The sequence below is a fragment of the Hypanus sabinus genome, chromosome X1, assembly GCF_030144855.1.
Source record: "Hypanus sabinus isolate sHypSab1 chromosome X1, sHypSab1.hap1, whole genome shotgun sequence".
NCBI classification, from domain to species: domain Eukaryota; kingdom Metazoa; phylum Chordata; class Chondrichthyes; order Myliobatiformes; family Dasyatidae; genus Hypanus; species Hypanus sabinus.
The window spans coordinates 38,033,145-38,051,120 of NC_082738.1; the positions used below are offsets into that span (position 1 = coordinate 38,033,145).

A 17,976-nucleotide genomic window follows, 5' to 3' on the forward strand; every position below is an offset into this window, starting at 1 on the left:
ATTGCTTATGTAAAAGCTGGAGGTTTAATACAGTACTAACTGTTGCACAATGTTGTGGATATAGAATAGTCTCTGTGATATTCCTTCTGGTCCGTTTCCATTCTTGTGCTAGTCTTTAATGGAAGTCAAAATCAGCTTTATTATCACTGACATGAAATGTTGTCAAATTGTTTGCTTTGCAGCAGCAGTACAATATATAATAAGAATTGCAATAAGTAGTGCAAAAAGAGCAAAACAGTGAGGAAATGTTTATAGACTGTTTGGAAATCTAATGGCAGAGGGGAAGAAGCTGTTATTAAATGTTGAGTGTGTATCTTCAGGCTCTTGAATCTCCTCCTTGATTGTAGTAATGAGAAGAGGGCAAACAATACCTTCCCTGAATGGATTGCACAAGGTACGGGAAAGCCTCATCTCAAATGAAGAGCATACAGTACATTAATTCTGGGAGGGTAGAAATGTTGGCAAAGGCTTTATTTTGAAATTTTTTCACACTAATTGGGAAGCAGCACTTGTGGGACTATACCTGTAGCGCTCTAGATAATGGTAGTAACCTCAGAAATGATTAACCTTAGAAGCCTAGGCAACATTATAAACATGCTATATAAATATAAAAGTTTCTTAATTGACCATTTGATTATATAATGATAAACAGGCTTTCAAAGGGAGAATGTAACCAATGTTGGGAGGATTCAGATAGAATGAGAAGAACTTTCATTATTTTGAGTTTCTGTAAATTTGTGTTTCATTAATTTCATGTTATATTATAGCGTTTATTTTACTCTGGTTGTGTAGTACCTTATCTAATTACCACTGTGCTGTTTTTGTCTCCTTCTACCTCTTGCCTACTAGTATCAGCTTGCAGACTGCCATGGAAATTCCTGTTTTGCTTCAGACAGTCAATGGGAGTGAACTGCCCTCAAGCACCATGCTCGCCTGGGTTTGAAACAAACAGCTCTGGCGATGAGGTAGAGCCACTCCCACACAGTCGAGGCGTTGAGACTCGCTGAAATCCTTCAGCCCTGATCAGTGTTCAAAGACAATGACAGGGATGAAGCAAATAGAGAAATTTCTCAAGAAGCAAACCTCGACGCTGACCAGAAGTCGTGTGGACAAAGATGGTTTCTTCCCAGGAACGTTAAAGCGGAGACCGAGTGCATCGAAAATCCTTCCCTTTTTAAAGGACACCGTTCCCGGGAATGACAGCCCCAGCCCCAAGGATGAGTTTAGCCCTGACATTGGATGCCTGGAGAATAAATGGGCAGACACAGATGATGAGCTGACCAGCCCGTCCCTGTCATCGGGAGAAATGAGTCCCAATGGGTCAACGCTTAGCAGCAAGTTGTGGCACTTCTCCGACACCCCAGAGAACATTGTGGATCATATTCTGGAGGGACTGATGGAGGCTCCAAAGAACAGCACTGACACAGGTAAGAGTGAAAGTGTTCTCTGTAACCAGGACTCATGGGGAAGCAGCACCTGTCACTCTTGGTTAGGAATTGGGCCTCTTGTAAACAGGGATGAAGCTGTCAGGGGCAACTGTGTAGTGCTAGCTTATTCTATGCTGAAGTCTAAGTTTCGAATCTAGAGTCAGAGCAACGTCTACTGATCAAGTGCCAATTTTTTTTGGCTCTTGGCCAAAGGTTGTGAAACCACGCTTAAAAGTTGCAAGAGATGAGAGTAAAGCCCTTAAGGCTTCATTCAGATTTGCTAAATATCAGTCTCTCTCCAAACCCAAGTAAATTTTGTGGGCTACTTTGGAATTTTTTTTGTAAATGTGTGATATATATGGACCGCTAGACTCAAGAATATCAGGGTATGCATCACCTTTTGATTGTGCATATTGAACATAGAACTTGAAATTACTACACTGGAATAAATTGAATGAGTTATATCAAATGTTTCTATTTTAAACTCGTGTCAGAAAGGCAATATTCCATTTTATTTTCCAACATTATTTTAATTGTTTAATCACTGTATTCAACTCTTGTTTCTTTAGAGGTAAATGGCTGTATAGCAAGGGAAGGAGGGAAAGCTATTTTAGCTCATCAGCTTCATGCCCTCTCACACGTTCTGCTTGGCCACTTAGTTATACCAAACGTGTCCAATTAACTCACTAACCTGCAGGTCGTTGTGGAAACCCGAGCATCCAGAGAAAACGTGTGTGGTCACGGCGAGAGTGATCAAACCTCAAACTGAGGACAGGGTCAAGCTAGGGTCCCTGGAGCATCAATTGCTGTGCCATCCTGTTTCTCAGGGTGATAGAATTGCATCTATTGTCCTTTCATCCAGACATGTGGTGATAAAGTTGTAAAGCATGGAAACAGGCCTACTGGCCCACTGCACCTCTGCCAACCATGATGCCTGTCTATTACTAATCCCAATGCCTGCATTATTTCCATAACCTGCTTATTCAAGTGTTGGCCAAGATGCTTTTTAATGTATTTGTTGCTCGCCCTCCACCACCTCCTCTGGCAGTTCATTCCTGATACCAACTACTCTTTGTGTGGAAAAAAATTGCCTTTTAGATCCTTTTTGAACCTCCTCCCTTTTACTTTACATGCATTCCCTCTAGTTTTGAACATTCCTACAATGTGAAAACAGGCTCTGGCTCTCTACCTGTCTCTTTCCTCTCATAATTTTGAGTACAGTACTTCTGTCATGTCACCTCTCTGCCTCCTGTGTTGCAGGGGGAAAAGACCAATGTCTCCTGACAACTCAAGCCTTCCGATTCTGACAACATCTTTGTGACTCTCTTCTGCATCCTCTTGAGGTTAATCACATCTTTTTTCTAGTGTGATGACCAGGCTGCACACAATGCAAAAAGTGTGACCTGACCAGTGTTAGGTACAACTGTAACATGGTGTCCCAACTCTTGTATTCAGCGCTTTGGCCAATGAGGGTAAGCGTGCCTTCTTCACAATCTTGTCTACCTGTGTTGCCACTTTCAGGGAACTAGGTACTTGCACCCCAAGGTTTCTCTATTCAACAACACTTCCCAGGTGGCTGCCATTCACCGGGTACGTCCTGCCCTTGTTTAATTTCCCAAAATACATCACTTCAAACTGTGTTAAATTACAACTGCCATTCTCTTGCCTAGTTCCTTGTCCATTTGTATCCTGCTGTAACTTCAGACAATCTTCACTGCTAAGAGATGCAAGAGATTCTGCAGATGCTGGAAATCTTGAGCATCTACACAAAATGCTCGAGGAACTCAGCATGTCAGGCAGCATCTACTGAGGGGAATAAACAGTTGACTATATTCCTGATGAAGGGTCTCTGGTAGAAACAACGACTGTTTATCTCCCTCTGTAGATGCTGCACGACCTGCTGAGTTTCTCTCGCATTTTGTGCGAGAGTAAAACTGTAAGACTGTTTACTCTGCCACTAATTTTGGCACCATCTGCAGTCTTAATGATCATGCCATCGACATTCTTATCTAAATCGTTTATATATGATACACGTTAGAGGACTCAACATCCAATTCCTGTGGTAGACCAATAATCTCCACTCAACATACTACCTTCCGCTACCATCATCTGCCTCTTATCACGAAACTGATTTTGATTTCAATTGGTTAGCTCACACTGGTTCCCATGTTATCTAACTTTCTAGACTAGCCTACCATGCAGGACCTCATCAAAGTTCTTGCTGAAGTCCATTTAGACAACATCTACTGCCGTGCCCTCATCAACCCTCTTGCCTCTTCAAAATACCCAAATTTGTGAGGCATGGTTTCTCATGCACTATATAGGAAGAATAGGAAGGGATCTCATTGTAAGATACAATAATTTTCCAGACCTTGAAGAGTAAATGTATGATGGCCTTACTCTTATGTCAGTAGGATATTGCTTCAAGTGCTATTTTAACACTTGTGCTCTATTTATCCTCGTGCTTCAACGGTGAAGTGATGCACAGTGAGAGAATGACTACAGCTCAGAAGATAATTCATTGGTTGTAAATTGCTTTGGGGCTTGAGAAAGGCAGTGATTCTATAAATAAATCCAAGCTCCTTTCTGCACTGAGAAAAAGGAACTGGATGCAAAGAGCTGTCATTTCAACTCATATGAACACATTTATCTGAATGCTCATCCATGGTTTCTTCATTTTGAATTACATTGCAATTACATTTGCTTCACCGGGTAAAATAATTCCCCGGGGAAGGAATATTTTTGTGAGCTTGGCAGAACATTTGTTTAAAAATATGGCTGGAAAAGATTGTCAGGGTCAGTGAGATCTTCCTATGCTCTTTCGTTTGAAAGATCGAGCATGGGAGGATGTTAATAGCTTAACACCTGAAAATCACAGTTTAAATAAATGTGTAATTACATGCTGTGATTGTATTTAATATACAGAACTCTCCACCTTGCAGTGAAAGTACTTGTCTTAAGTGGATGCTCAATTTGGCTGAGGCAACAATGTTCTCTCAAGTCACGTCATGTTCACAGGTTTAATTGTGCACTTGAGTATGTAATTTCATGTTTGTGAGGGTTAGACCGTGCAGACTCTTACAAATAGAGGGCAAGGTTCGGCACAGTCTGTTCACATAGAACACTCAGATTTATTTATCCCACGCACATCGAAACACACAGTAAAATGCGTTGTGTCAATTAATGACCAACACAGCCTAAAGATGTTGCCACACATTCTGGCGCCAACATAGCATGCCTGCTACGTTCAGCGTAACAGCACAGAAGACAAAACGTAGGTCGCGTCTCGGCCTCCAGCTCTCCAGAGAAAGCAATCCCAGTTTGTCTGCTGGTTTCTTGTACTGTAGATATTCCTGGCAACATAGAGTCATAGAGCACTATATCACAGAAACAGGCCCTTTACCCATCTAGTCCATATGAAATTGTTTTGCTGCCTAATCCCATCAACCCGCACCATACTCCTCGCATCCTTGATGAGCCTCTTCACCCCCTCCGAAGTCTGCATATCCTTCCTGTAAGGTGGCAAACGGAACTGTCCTTTGGCCCACCATGTTGGAGCTGACAATGATGCCAACTTGAATTGCACGTGGTTTATGCTCCTACATTCCAATCCTGTTCATGTGTTATCTATACGCTCCTAAAACATTACTGTACTTGCTTCCACCACTCCTCATGGCACCTACTTCTGAAAGAAAATCCCCTTGTAATTCTCCTCAAACTTTCCCTCTCCCACCTTAAAGCTATGCCTCCTAGTACTTGATATTTCCATTATCTGAGGGACTTTCTACCTTATCTCTGCTGCTCATAGTTTTACATACTATCAGTAGCCTCCAACACTCCAGAGAAAATTATTCAAGTTTGTCTATCTTTCCCTTGTAGATATCTTACTTGGCAATGTCTTGGTGAACCTCTTCTTACCCCCACCCAAGCCCTCCAAAGCCTGCATACTCTTCCTGTAAAGTGGCATCCAGGACTGAACTTGATATTACAAATGTGGTTTAACTAAAGGAGGCAGATGACTAACAGTGAATACAATATTGGTTAATGTCGTTGTATTCTGTACTTGCAGAGGCATTATTAATGTACAACATTAGACTAGGTAACTTCATTTACATTTGGAGAAACATAGTACTAGGTTAGTCACTAAAAATATTGTCTACATATGACTCCATATGATATAGAAGTAGAATTAGGCCATTCAGCCCATCTAATCTGATCCTCCTTTCCATCATGACTGATTTATTATCCCTGTTAAACCCCATTCTCCTGCCTTCTCCCTGTAACCTTTGATACCCTTAATATTCAACAACCTATCAACCTTTGCTTTAAATATGTCCAATGACTTGGCCTCCACATCATCCATGGCAATGAATTTCACAAATTCACCACTCTCTGGCTGAAGAAATTCCTTCTCATCTCTGTTCTAAAGGGACACCCTTGTATTCTGAGCCTGTGCCTTCTGGTCCTAGGCTCCCCCGCTACGGGAAACATCCTCTCCACATTCACTCTGTCTTGGTCATTCAGTCTTCAACAGGTTTCAATGAGGTTTCCCCCTCCCCCATTCTTCTAAACTCTAGTGAGTACAGGCGCAGAGCCATCAAATGCTCCTCACGTTAACTCTTTCATTTCTGTAATCATTCTTGTCAACCTCCTGTGCACCCTCTCCGATGCTAGCCCATCCTTTCTTATATAAGGGGCCCAAAACTGCTCTCAAATCTTCAAGTACAGTCTGAGAAATGCCTTATAAAGCCTTAGCATTTGATCCTTGTTTGTTTATTCTAGTCCTCTCAAAGTGAATGTTAACATCGCATTTGCCTTCCTTGCCACCAACTCAGCCTGTAAGTTGACCTTTAGAGAATCCTGCATGAAGAATTGTAAGTCCCTTTGCACTGCTGATTTCTGAATTTGTTTTCTGCTTAGAAAATAGTCCATGCCTTTTATTCTTTCCACCAAAATGCACTACCATGCATTTCCCTACATAGCACCAAAGCCATGCATCATAGAGTTCTAAATTCAAGTTCTGTTCATGAGTGGTAAATTACTAAGGTTGCAAGCGGTGCGAGCATTCAAAGGAACATGTAAAGGGTGGAATCAAACTGACTGCCAGCCGACTGTTCTGTGGGAACTGCTCGCCCTTCAGATCTCCACACAGCTCAGACCTTTGCTTGTGTTCAGCCAATCATGGAAGTTTAAAGTGAGCCAGAGATCGGATTGGAATTGGTTTATTATTGTCACAGACAGCAAAAGGCTTGAGGTACAGTGATATATCTGGTGTATCTGACCTCCTGGTCCATTATTGGACTCGCTATGGAGCCAGACGGGGAAGGTGTGATGTGCTGAAGAGATGCTTTGCATCTGGGTTAACGCCTTTACGCTGGGAATGAGCTTGCAAAGAATGATGCCATATTGGAGTACAAAAAAGCAATTACAACTTAAATATACTAAAATATGCACTGCACATCTGGAAATTTGAATCAACTAACAGGTGACCTGCCAGTGAGGACTTGTAACTTCACCTTCTTGGACTACATATGATGGCTTTTCTCTTGTGTGGCTTAATTAAAATGAAAGCTGAATCAAAGCCATTAACTAAGGAGAATTACAGTTTTGTACTTACAATTGTGACATTCGTGACATTGAGGAAAGCTAAACAATTTGGTCTAATGTAAGGCACAAACACAGTGAAAGTTTACAGTTACAGGGCAGCAGCAAAGAGTCATAGTTGTACGCACAGAAAATGGCCCCTCAGCCCAACTCATCCATGCTGACCAAGTTTAATTTGCCTGTATTTGGTCCATAAACCTTAATTTTTCCTACACATGCACCTGTCCAGATGTCTTTTAAATGTCATAACTTTAACCACCTCTGCAACTCCTGTGGCACTTGTACCGTAAGTTCACTGCCCTCAGGATGGGGTGGAAATTTAAAATCCCTTTTAAATCGAAACCTCCCTCTCCTTACCTTAGGCCTTATGCTCAATAAAGTTAGACCTGTTGGGGAAAGAACAGTGAGCATTGACTTTATCTATACCCTCTGTGATTTTTTTAAACCTCTGAGATCATCTCTCAGACTCCTAAACTCCAGGGAAAATGCGCACGGCTCAACTAACTCAAGCCCCCCAGTCTCGGTAACACCCTTATGAATCTTTCCACCCAAAGACTGCAGTTCCACGGTGGAATGGAAGCACATGGATGAAAATGGCGTGAATAGCTGCTGGAGGTGTAATGTAAAGCATCTTCCACAGGTGTATCAAAATGACAAAATACACTTAGTGGCTACTTTATTATCCACACCTGCTCATTAATACAGATAGCTAATTAGCCAATCATGTGGCAGCAATTCAATGCATAAAAGCATGCAGTTATGGTTAAGAAATTCAGTCAGTTGTTGTCCAGACCCAAATATCAGAATGGGGAAGAAATGTGATCTAAATAACTTTGACCATGGAATGATTGTTGGTGCCAGACGGGGTGGTTTGAGTATCTCAGAAACTGCACCTGGGATTTTCACGCGCAACATTCTCTGGTGAAGTGGCAAAATAACTTAAAATATACTTAAATCGAGTATCGCCGTGAGCATAGACACAGTATCAGATTGTTCAGTTCTGGTCATAGTCAAGTAAATTCAGCCAAGTGCGGTTGATGAAGAGTGGAATGAATGGGAGATTATGTTCATGTATTCAGCTCCTTAAATTGTATGAAATGCATACAACATCACAAGAATCGGCAAAGAGCAATATTAATGATTACAGCTGATTACTATAATTAGCATAATTGACCACACTGATGGGCAAGAATTGTCTCAATTCTAGCTTGATTGCAAAGGGATGTTCAGTCATGCTTGGACACACGATTGGGAAAGTATGCAGGGGATATTACAGGGCACAGCATCCACTTCAATATTAAGCCAAATATAACCCTTGTTGCATGTATTAATGAACCAGGTGGAGGAAAGAGCATGGAACACTACATTACAGTACAGGCCCTTTGGGTCTGAAACAAATGTTATTGCAGATGCATCTTCCAGGTTGCCATTAGACGGAGAAAGTTTAAGCATGATTTCCAAATTGAAAAAGCTTTTTCAGGTATAATTAAGTCAATAATAAAGAAAACATGAAATGATATTGCTCCAGCAGATAAATTTAAAAATGGCTTCACATTGAAAATTCGGAAGCATGAAGGAAATGGCCAGAATGTTGTTTATTGTAAGATAAAGAGCTTGAGAACAAACGTATGATCTGTCAAGACTGCAGAGCAGAACAGTGAAGGCACCTATAAAGAGATGTAAATAGCCAATGTGGGGGCAAAAGTACATGTTGATTACAGCAACTGATAATGTCTTAGTACTCATAGATAGTCAATCAAACTAGATTGAGGAAAAATGTGTTGAGTTTATTATAACAACAGAGCAAAATGGAAAAAATAAAGATCTAGTCCCTCACATCATAGCTTATTGAAAAATTTGCTCACTTCAATATGAATCTATGATGAAATAAAATAGCATTATTCCTCTATATTATCCAGTGTTAAATGATTGGAGTGCTGTTGATAGTGAAGAGGACTGTCTTGATGACAATATGATATAGATGAGCGAGAATGTTCATCAGAGCAATGACAGATGGAAGTTGATCCTGACGAGTGTGAAGTGATATGTTTTTGAAGCCCAGATGTAGATGGGATATAGGCTGGCGTAGGAATTGGTTTATGATTGTCACATGTACCAAGGTACAGTGAAAAGCTTGTCTTGCATGCTCCATACAGGTCTGATTATTACACAGTGTATTGAGGTTGAACGAGGTAAAACAATGATAGAGTGCAGAATAAAGTGCAACAGCTACAGAGAAAATGCAATGCAAGATGAGATTGTGAGGTCAATGGTCTATCTTACCCACAGTAAATAGAAGAGTCTTAGTGAGTAGTGACGAACAAAGGGACTCTGAGGTACAAGCCTATAGATCTCCGTAGTACAGGTACAGAGGCTAGTGGAGAAGACATATGGGATGCTTGCTTTCATCAGCTGTGGCCTCGAATATAACAGCAGAGATATTTTTGTTACATTTTTATATAATGTTGTTCAGGCCACACCTTGTGTGCAATTCCAGTCACCACACTGTACAAAGGGTTTGATTGCACTAGAGACTGGACACGGGAGGTTTAGCAGGACATTAGTACTACTTTATTATTGTCACATGTACCAAAAATGTAGTGAAAAGCTTGTCTTGCAAACTGTTCATGCAGATCTGGTTATTGGTGATGTTCACACGTGGGGACTTGCCTAGTTTGGAGCATTTTAGTTATAAAGAGAGATTAGGTAGACTGGGTTTGTTTTCTCTGGAGTGAAGGAAAGTGAGTGGTGACCTGATAGAGATGTGCAAAATTATGAGGGGAACAGATAGTAAAAATATTTTCCCTTGGGTGGGAGCGTCCAAAGCATGAGCACATAGGTATACAGTAAGTGATAAGAGGCTTGGGGAGGATTTGAGGAAGAATTTTTTTTACAAAGATATTAAGATATTAGCTGGAAAGAACATTTACGAGGCATCTATAATAAGCACTTGAATTACCTAATTTTAGAGGGCTATGGGCAAAGGGTGGCTAATGTGACTAGTATATGAATAAATGCTTCCAGCCGAGTACAGGTATCAATTATAACTGACATTTCAATGACAAACTCTGCCATCTTCATCAGGGATGATCCCCAGGCATGTCTAGTCCAGTGGTATTTATACCCCCGTCGTCCATCCTTCCTGATTGGTTGCTCCTCATCAAATCAGGTTTCCGCTATCCCACCTTGTTTACATTCGAATTTCCATTCTTACTTGGAGCGAGACCTTCATCTTTGTTAAAGTTCTTTTCCTCTAGTTTTATTTCAATGGCTTCCTTTTCCAGGCGGTCCCAAAGGCCATTGGTGTGGCACTGTAGATTTGTGCCAAAGTCAATCCTATGGCCATTGTGAATGCAATGTTCTGCTACTGCCGATTTTTCTGGATAACCCAAACAGATGCATCTCCTGTGCTCCTTGATGCGGCTTTCCACTGTGTGTCCAGTCTGGTTGATATATGCTGCACCACATTCACAGGGAATCCCGTTAACGCCAGCCGATCTGAGTCCAGATCATCTTTGACCCTCATAAGCTGTGATTTGAGCTTTCTTACAGGTTTGTAGATGGTATTAATCTGGTACTTCTTCAAGAATCCTTTCAGAAACTGTAGAAATATAGGGAAGACAAGTGGTAGCGACAGGTTCCTCCTTGTTGTTAGATTTCCCTGGTTTTTCTGTTTGCCCTTTTAAGGCTAGTATAGTTGTGTGCAATAGTAAGCTTGGGCATGGTGGGCTGAATGGCCTGTTTCTGTGGCGTACTATTCCATGACTCTATGATGTGGCTGAGAGATCTGTGAGTGTTGTCAAAGAAGCACTGACAATTAATTGCAGGGCTCCTCAACTTAAATGATGAAACATTGGTTTGCTAAATTATTTCTGAATTACGCACCAAAACCACATTCCACTGTGGGTGATGTTGCTTCTGAGTTACTCATGCACAGAACTCTGAGGACATGACTAGGCTTAGTTCAGCCAAACCTTGAGGGAAAAGTGGAAGGGAGGCAACTGAGATAGAAATGAAATTTTAACTTAAGTCACGGAGAAAAGCAATTTAAACAGTGTGATGGAGATTGTTCATTGACACCATCTAGTAAAACTGACACTGGGGAATGGAATGCTGGTGTACATGGCACGAAGAGAATCCTTGTGAAAGTGGAGGTAAATTTAAGGTATGCATGGATAGTGCTTGATTCCTGCAGGCAACGTTCGAGAGAATATTGAAAAATGATTTGATTCTGAGTGTGTTCTGGAAGTAGAGCTTTTGTAAATGAATCAACAAAAGATTCTCACATCGATAAGTGACATCTTCTCAAATTGGCAAATAGATCTAATGTTAATAACACAAGCTGTTTTGAGGAAATCAGAGTGGCCGAGGAACTGAACCTGCGAATAGTGCCTGTAAATGAATCACTCTTTCAGAAAGATAAAAACAGTGTGATGCATGAACATGACACATGCATAAATACATTCAAGGGAAGATCGGAGAAATAAATAGTTATCAAAAGGTGGCGGGGGTTGGGGGGAAGCTACCGAAGATGGAATTTTGAAATAAATACAGAAAATGCTTGAAATGGTTAACAGGTCAGGGTGCAATCTGTGAACAGTGGAACAGTGTCAATGTATCCAAGTTCAACCCTTCATCCTAATAATGAGGCAAAAGGGCGTTGATCTGAATCTAGCTCTGGTTCTCCCTGCACAGATGTTGACTGATCTGCTGTGTGTTTCCAGCATTTTCTGCTTCCCCCCCCCCCCGCCCCCGCAAAAAGAGGAGTTGCAAGCTTAGCAAGTAATGGGTGATTCCATATGAGAGGGCCAGGGCTTGAAAGAAAAATGACACAAGGAGCTGGGGGGTGATGGGTAGAGGAGGGCCGAAGAAGGAGGAATCTGATAGGAGACCGCAATGGACCATGGAATAAAGGGTAGGAGGTGGTGGGCAGGTCATGGGGGAGGGGAAGAGAAGGGGTGAGGGGGCAGAGGAATGAGGTGCGTGTTGCTCAAGACTTCCAGCGTCTGCAGAATCTCTTGTTGTCTCCCTTCATGCTTCTCTACATATTCTGAGGTGCTCAGGTTCAAAGTAAGGAATGTAAACACACAGCGTGAGGGACGTATCAAACCATGACATCAGAGTGTTTAAGGGAATATGACTCTGCTGTTGTGATGGCTCAGTGCCTTGTCGATGCTCACATTTGAGTTGGCAGGTCTTTTCTCTTAACATTCTTTATTTCAATGGTTGTGTCATTCAACATGTTGGAGAGTGTTCTCAGAGTAAACATTATTCTGCCTAGTAACCTGGAGGGACAGGGATGTGTAATTCATATCTTTTCTCCTTTAGAAAATTATCTGATGTTAATGAAACAAAGACTTGCATTTATATAGCACTTTTCAGAACTTCAGATTGGCCCAAAGTCCAGTAAATACTTTTCAAAAGCAGTCATCGTTGTAGAGCACTATTACATTATGACTTTGCTCTCAGGGTTCAACTTAAACTAAAATCTTAATACAGATTGTACTTAGTACAGCAAGATTAGTTAGATGTATACAAGATTATGAGGACTACAGAGAGAGTAAAAGCAAGCAGGCTTTTTCCACTGAGGTTGGGTGGGACTGGAACTGGAGGACGCAGGTTAAGGGTGAAAGGTGAAATGTTTAAGAGGAAGCTGAGGGGGAACTTCTTCACTCCTAGGAAGGTGTGAATGTGGAGTGAGTGGCCAGTGCAAGTGGTGGATGTGGGTTTGATTTCAGCATCTAAGAGAAGTTTGAATAAGTACATGGACAGGAGGGTCATGCAGGGCTGTGGTCCAGATGCAGGTCAGTTGAACTTGATAGATCACACTTCAGCATGGACTAGATGGGCTGAAGGGCCTGTTTCTGTGCTGTAGTGTTCTATGACTTCAGCGAATGGGTAGCCAATTTGCTTAATTCCGTTCAGAAGACAAAGCATACAAGACACTGTGTCAATGACAGATCAGAAAAAATTTGGCCCCTTCAATAAAACTGGTTTCTGAAAATGGCAACACACACAACGTGCTGGAGGAACTGCAGACACTCTTGTGTTTTTTTTTAAAAATGACAGAAAGCTATTGTGGTGCAAAACTTCAGCATTCAGGTTTCAGAATAAAATTAGGCTTTATCTTGCATTTGCGTGGTATCTTTAGGTAAGTTTATGCAGCTGTTGAGCCTTATTTTTAAAATTATGAATGTTTTAAGAGGCATGAATAAAAAAGGTTTTATAACAGGCACTAACACAATGCATAATCGATCTGATTCTGTTATTCTATATGGTTAATATTTATTCCATAGCTAAAATTTAGTCTCGCTTCATTCTTCTATTACAAGTGTTATAATGAGGAATGTGGAATTGTTTTCTGGAAGACAACCTCTCCATTGTTGTAACTGCAAATGCCAAGATGTTAACTGTTCATTTGCCTTATTAACGTCTAGCCAGGTTAATCCCTTAAAACTTAACACTAGACATGAATTGTGATTACAGTATTAATAAAGAGAGTAGGCTGACATAGCATGCCCTGCAGCACAGCACAAGATGTGGATCTGTAATCAACACATACACAGAGTCTGATAACCCACTCATAGGACATACAACATTACAGCACAACTCACAGACCAATCTAATCCTTTCCCTTCTACATAGCCCTCCATTTTACTGTCATCCATGTGCCTATCTAAGAGTTTCTTAAATTTCACTGATGTATCTACCTCTATCACCACCCTGGCAGGGCATCACATGCATTCAACACTGTTTTAAAAATTAACTTGCATTGACATTCCCCCAATATTTTACTCCAATCACCCTAAAATTATGCCCCCACGTATTAGCCAGTAGTTGGCCCCAACTGATGAAGGCCAGTACACCATGCAGGCCACCTTAACCACACTATCAGCTTGCATGACATCTGTGAAGGGTGAATGGATGTGGACTCCAAGTTCACTCTGTTTCTCCACTCTGTTAGGAATCCTGCCATTAACCTTGTATTCTGCCTTCAAGTTCGATAATTTCCCTGTGTTCAGAACTTTGGAGAAAAATCCATAGAGAAGGGCAAAAGCCAGAGGCAGAGAATTAAGATGAACGGTAAGACTATTGAAAGGAACCGAGAAAAAGTTATCACACGCTAAATCAAGGCGGCAGGGTCCGGACCAGAGAGTGGGGAATGAGTCGATGTTTAGCCATTTCTGGACTGGACTTGGATGTGATTTGAAGAGACAGAAGTGAGGTGTGACGAGGCCTGGGCCTGAGAATGAGGAGCAAGCCGATGTCTGGCTGATTTAAGCACTGGGCCACATTGGAAAGGTCAGGTACAGGCCAAATCAAGGTGGCGGATCAGGCCCAGGTCAGATCCACTGTTTGGTTGATTTAAGTGCCGGGTCAGATTGATGCAGCTAATGGATCGGCTGTGACTGGCTTTGTGGCTATGAACTCACTTTTGTGATCTTCAGTTCTGAATACTATTTGCTTACTTTTATTGTGTGCACAGTTTGCTTCTTTTTCTGCAGATTGGGTGTCTGATAGTCTTTTTTTAATGGGTTCTTTGGGTTTCTTTGTTTTGTGGTTGCTTGTAAGGGGCCAAATTCCAAGGTTGTATATAGTATAAGCACTCTGATAAATATACTTTGAATATGACAGGAAAGATCAGCCATGATTTTATTGAATGGTAGATCATTCATTCAGATACTTGAATGGTCTTGTTCTTTTTAAAATCTTTTTGTAAGTACCTGAACTGTATTGGATCAATTGCGACAAATTGATCGTGCAGTGACTTAGTTGGCCCTCCTAGGCGTGTGGGGCTCTCTCTTTGTCAGTTTTTTGAGTGTGCATGTTTTTTCCATCACATCCCACATCAATTTGCCCAGCATGTACCGTTGCCTTCATGATGCAGAAAAATCATGCTACTCCATTGTAGTTCTTCCTCTGAGCATGCATGGCATGATCTTGAATGCACCGGCTGGAAATGTGCTGGAGGTACATTAATCATGATTTTTACTCGTGGGTATGGTAACCTGGTGACTGACTGAGCGAATGACCATTCAGTGACTTGGTTGCATCGAGAGACCCAAGTTTGATCTCCACAATGCTTGTTGGGGAAATTTAAATTTGGGTAAGAAGATGAATGTGGATTTTAAAAATAACAGCTCACCTCAATAATGGCAAATCTGAAGCCAGTAGATAAAACTCACAAAAACTCGCATGGTTCATGAATGTCCTGCAGTTAGCAAGTTTCTTATGGTGGCCACTGGAAGCCATCCTAGTGTTGTCTCATCATCTTTCAAGGTTTACACAAAACCTTTGTACACCTTCCCCATTTCCCCTCTTGTTCAGCTGGACGCATTCTTCCTCTTCAGCTCGTAAATCCTCGCATTTCTTCTTCACTCCCTTGGGTTTCATTATCTCCACCAGCCTGATGCATTCCACTGCTTCTTCCCTGTGCAACTGCACAGCTCAGGTAGTTGTAGTCAACTGTTGTCCACCTGTGCTCACATTATCCTGGAGTAGCCTACATACCTCCGAGTGATATTCTGCTCCCATTTTTTAATCATAGGAATGTGACAGAACTGAGGGAGGTGATTCTTAGGTACAAGAGATTCTGCAGATGCTGGAAACCCAGAGCAAATGTTGGAGGAACTTGGCTGGAACACACAGTCATGGGGAAAACGTAGAGACTCTTTCCGGGCAGTGGCAGGAACGAAAGCTTGATTGCTGGGGCTGTAAAGTGTTGCACTAATTGCTACTAAACCGTGTCATCCTGTGCTTTATGTAGCTCCATCAAAATGACCCTGTATTCTTTCCCCCCTCTTTCACTTAAATATACATGCATTTATTCATCACTTCAACTGCTCCTTCTGTTAACTGATTAATTTTTTTTAGCATCATACTTTTAGAAATGTCTTTGGAATTTACCATTAGATTAATTGGTGGCTTATCCTCTACGCACTATTGTAGTCTGCCTACAGCTGGTAATATCTTCCACACATCTTCAGGCTCCTATTCTAGAGAGATCAACCACAACCCCATTCAGTTTAACCTGTTGCATGAGCTCTCAGTTTAACCTGTTGTGGGTTTTTCCCCCACTTTTGTCCAAACCTCTGCCCTATAACGTGACCAAAAAAATTGCAGTTCTTCAATGAGAACATAGAATACCAAAACTAGAAATGTATTCCATCCCCCACCAGCTTGTGTTGTAGTTTTAAAACAAGTAACAAGATGTAATAGTTGTTATTTCTACAGGAATATCACTGATGTAGAAGTTCTCTAAAGTACTATGAAGAACTAAACTGTGTAATGATGCAGCTGAGGTTCTTGCCATACTATATTAAATAACCATATGGCATCTGTCGTAGGATTGCCTTGGGGCATGTTTGTTGCTAGGGATCAGTGAGAACCTTATGTTCATTTCTCTTATTCTCTCTGCAGTGGCTCTCAGAACGTAAAAACATAAAAACAAGAGCAGGAGACATTCACTGGATGATGGCTGAGCTCAACTCCACTAACCTGTCTGGTATCCATAATCCTTGGTTCCCACATAATCCCAAAACCTAACTCAGTCTTGGATGTGTCCAGTGCCTCTGCCTCCATTGCTGTCTAGGGATGGGAGAACTACAAAGATCCATAATCCTCTACGTAAAATGTCGGTGTTAAGTCTGCTTCCTTTCACATTGAGTGTCAGTGATTTGGATGACAGAATTGATGACTTTGGGGCCAAGTTTGCGGATGATACAAAGGTAGGTGGAGCGGCAGGAAGCAGGGAGTTTGCAGAAGGACTTGGACGGATTGGGAGAATGGTCAAGGAATACAGTGTGTGGTCATGCACCTTGGTAGAAGGAATAAAGGCATGAACAACTTTCTAAATGGGGAGCAAATTCAGAAATCAGAGGTGTGGAGAGACTTGGAAGAGCTTATGCAAGATTCCTTAAAGGTTAACTTGCAGGTTGAGTTGGTGGTAAGGAAGGCAAATGCAATTTTAGAATTATTTTTAGAGAAGACTGGAATATAAAAACAAGGGGGTAATGCTGAGGCTTTATAAGACATTGGTCAGACCACGCTTGGAGTATTGTGAGCCGTTTTGGACCTTGCATCTAAGAAAAGATGTGCTGGTATTGAAAAGAATCCAGAGAAGGTACACAGAATGGCCTCAGGAATAAAAGTGTTAACATATGAGGAGCTTTTGATGTCTTTTGAGGTCAGAAGAATGAGGGGGAATATCATTGAAAGGATGTTTCCTGTAGTGGGGGAGTCTAGGACCAGAGGGCACGGCCTCAGAGTAGAAGGGCATCCCTTTAGAACAGAGATGAGGAGGAGCTTCTTTACCCAGAGTGTGTTGAATCTGTGGATTTCATTACCACCACTGGCTGTGGAGGACAGGTCTTTGGGTATGTTTAAAGTGGATATTGATAGGTTTTTGATTAGTAAGAGTATCAAAGAATTATGGGGAGAAGGCAGAAGAATGGGGCTGCAAGGGATATTATATCAGCCATGAAGGAATGGTGGAACAGACTTGATGGGCTGAATGGCCTAGTCTGTTCCTATGTCTTGTGGTCTATTGATTTGTAGAATGTAGGCACCATGCAAAAAGCAGCATTTACTCCCCATCCCTGATCTGGCTTAGGAAGGTGGTGATGAGCCTTGTGGTTTGATTAAAGATACTGTCGTAAAACTGTTGGATTGGGATTGGAAGGATTTTGACCCTGTGGATGATAAAGAAAAAAAAACAAGCATACCCAAAGCAGCACGCCGTATCGTTAGGTGAAGAGCGTGGAGTGACGGTGTTCTCACTTGCCTGCTGCACATGTCTTTTTGGGTGCTCTGGATCATGGCTTTAGGAGCCCTGCAGAAGAAACTTGGGAAAGTTGCCAATCATAAACACAAGAGTTTTCAGATGCTGGAAATTCAGAGCAACAAATGCAAAATGCTGGAGGAGCTCAGCAGGCTGAGCATCACC

At 41.6% G+C, this 17,976-nt stretch overlaps 1 protein-coding gene across 2 annotated transcripts in view; it reads left to right on the forward strand.

The window, feature by feature from the left end:
* Window positions 1-629: 629 nt before the first annotated feature.
* The window catches only part of rapgefl1 (Rap guanine nucleotide exchange factor (GEF)-like 1), an 86,646-nt gene continuing 69,299 nt past the window's right edge, over window positions 630-17,976 (forward strand). The window contains exons 1-2 of one of the 2 annotated variants that reach the window (XM_059956406.1): window positions 630-729; window positions 850-1,427. In XM_059956406.1, the coding sequence (XP_059812389.1) occupies window positions 1,040-1,427 (388 nt within the window). In that variant the 5' untranslated portion in view covers window positions 630-729; window positions 850-1,039. Of the gene's footprint in view, window positions 1,428-17,976 lie in introns of both variants that reach the window. The other variant, XM_059956405.1, reaches the window with a different exon arrangement.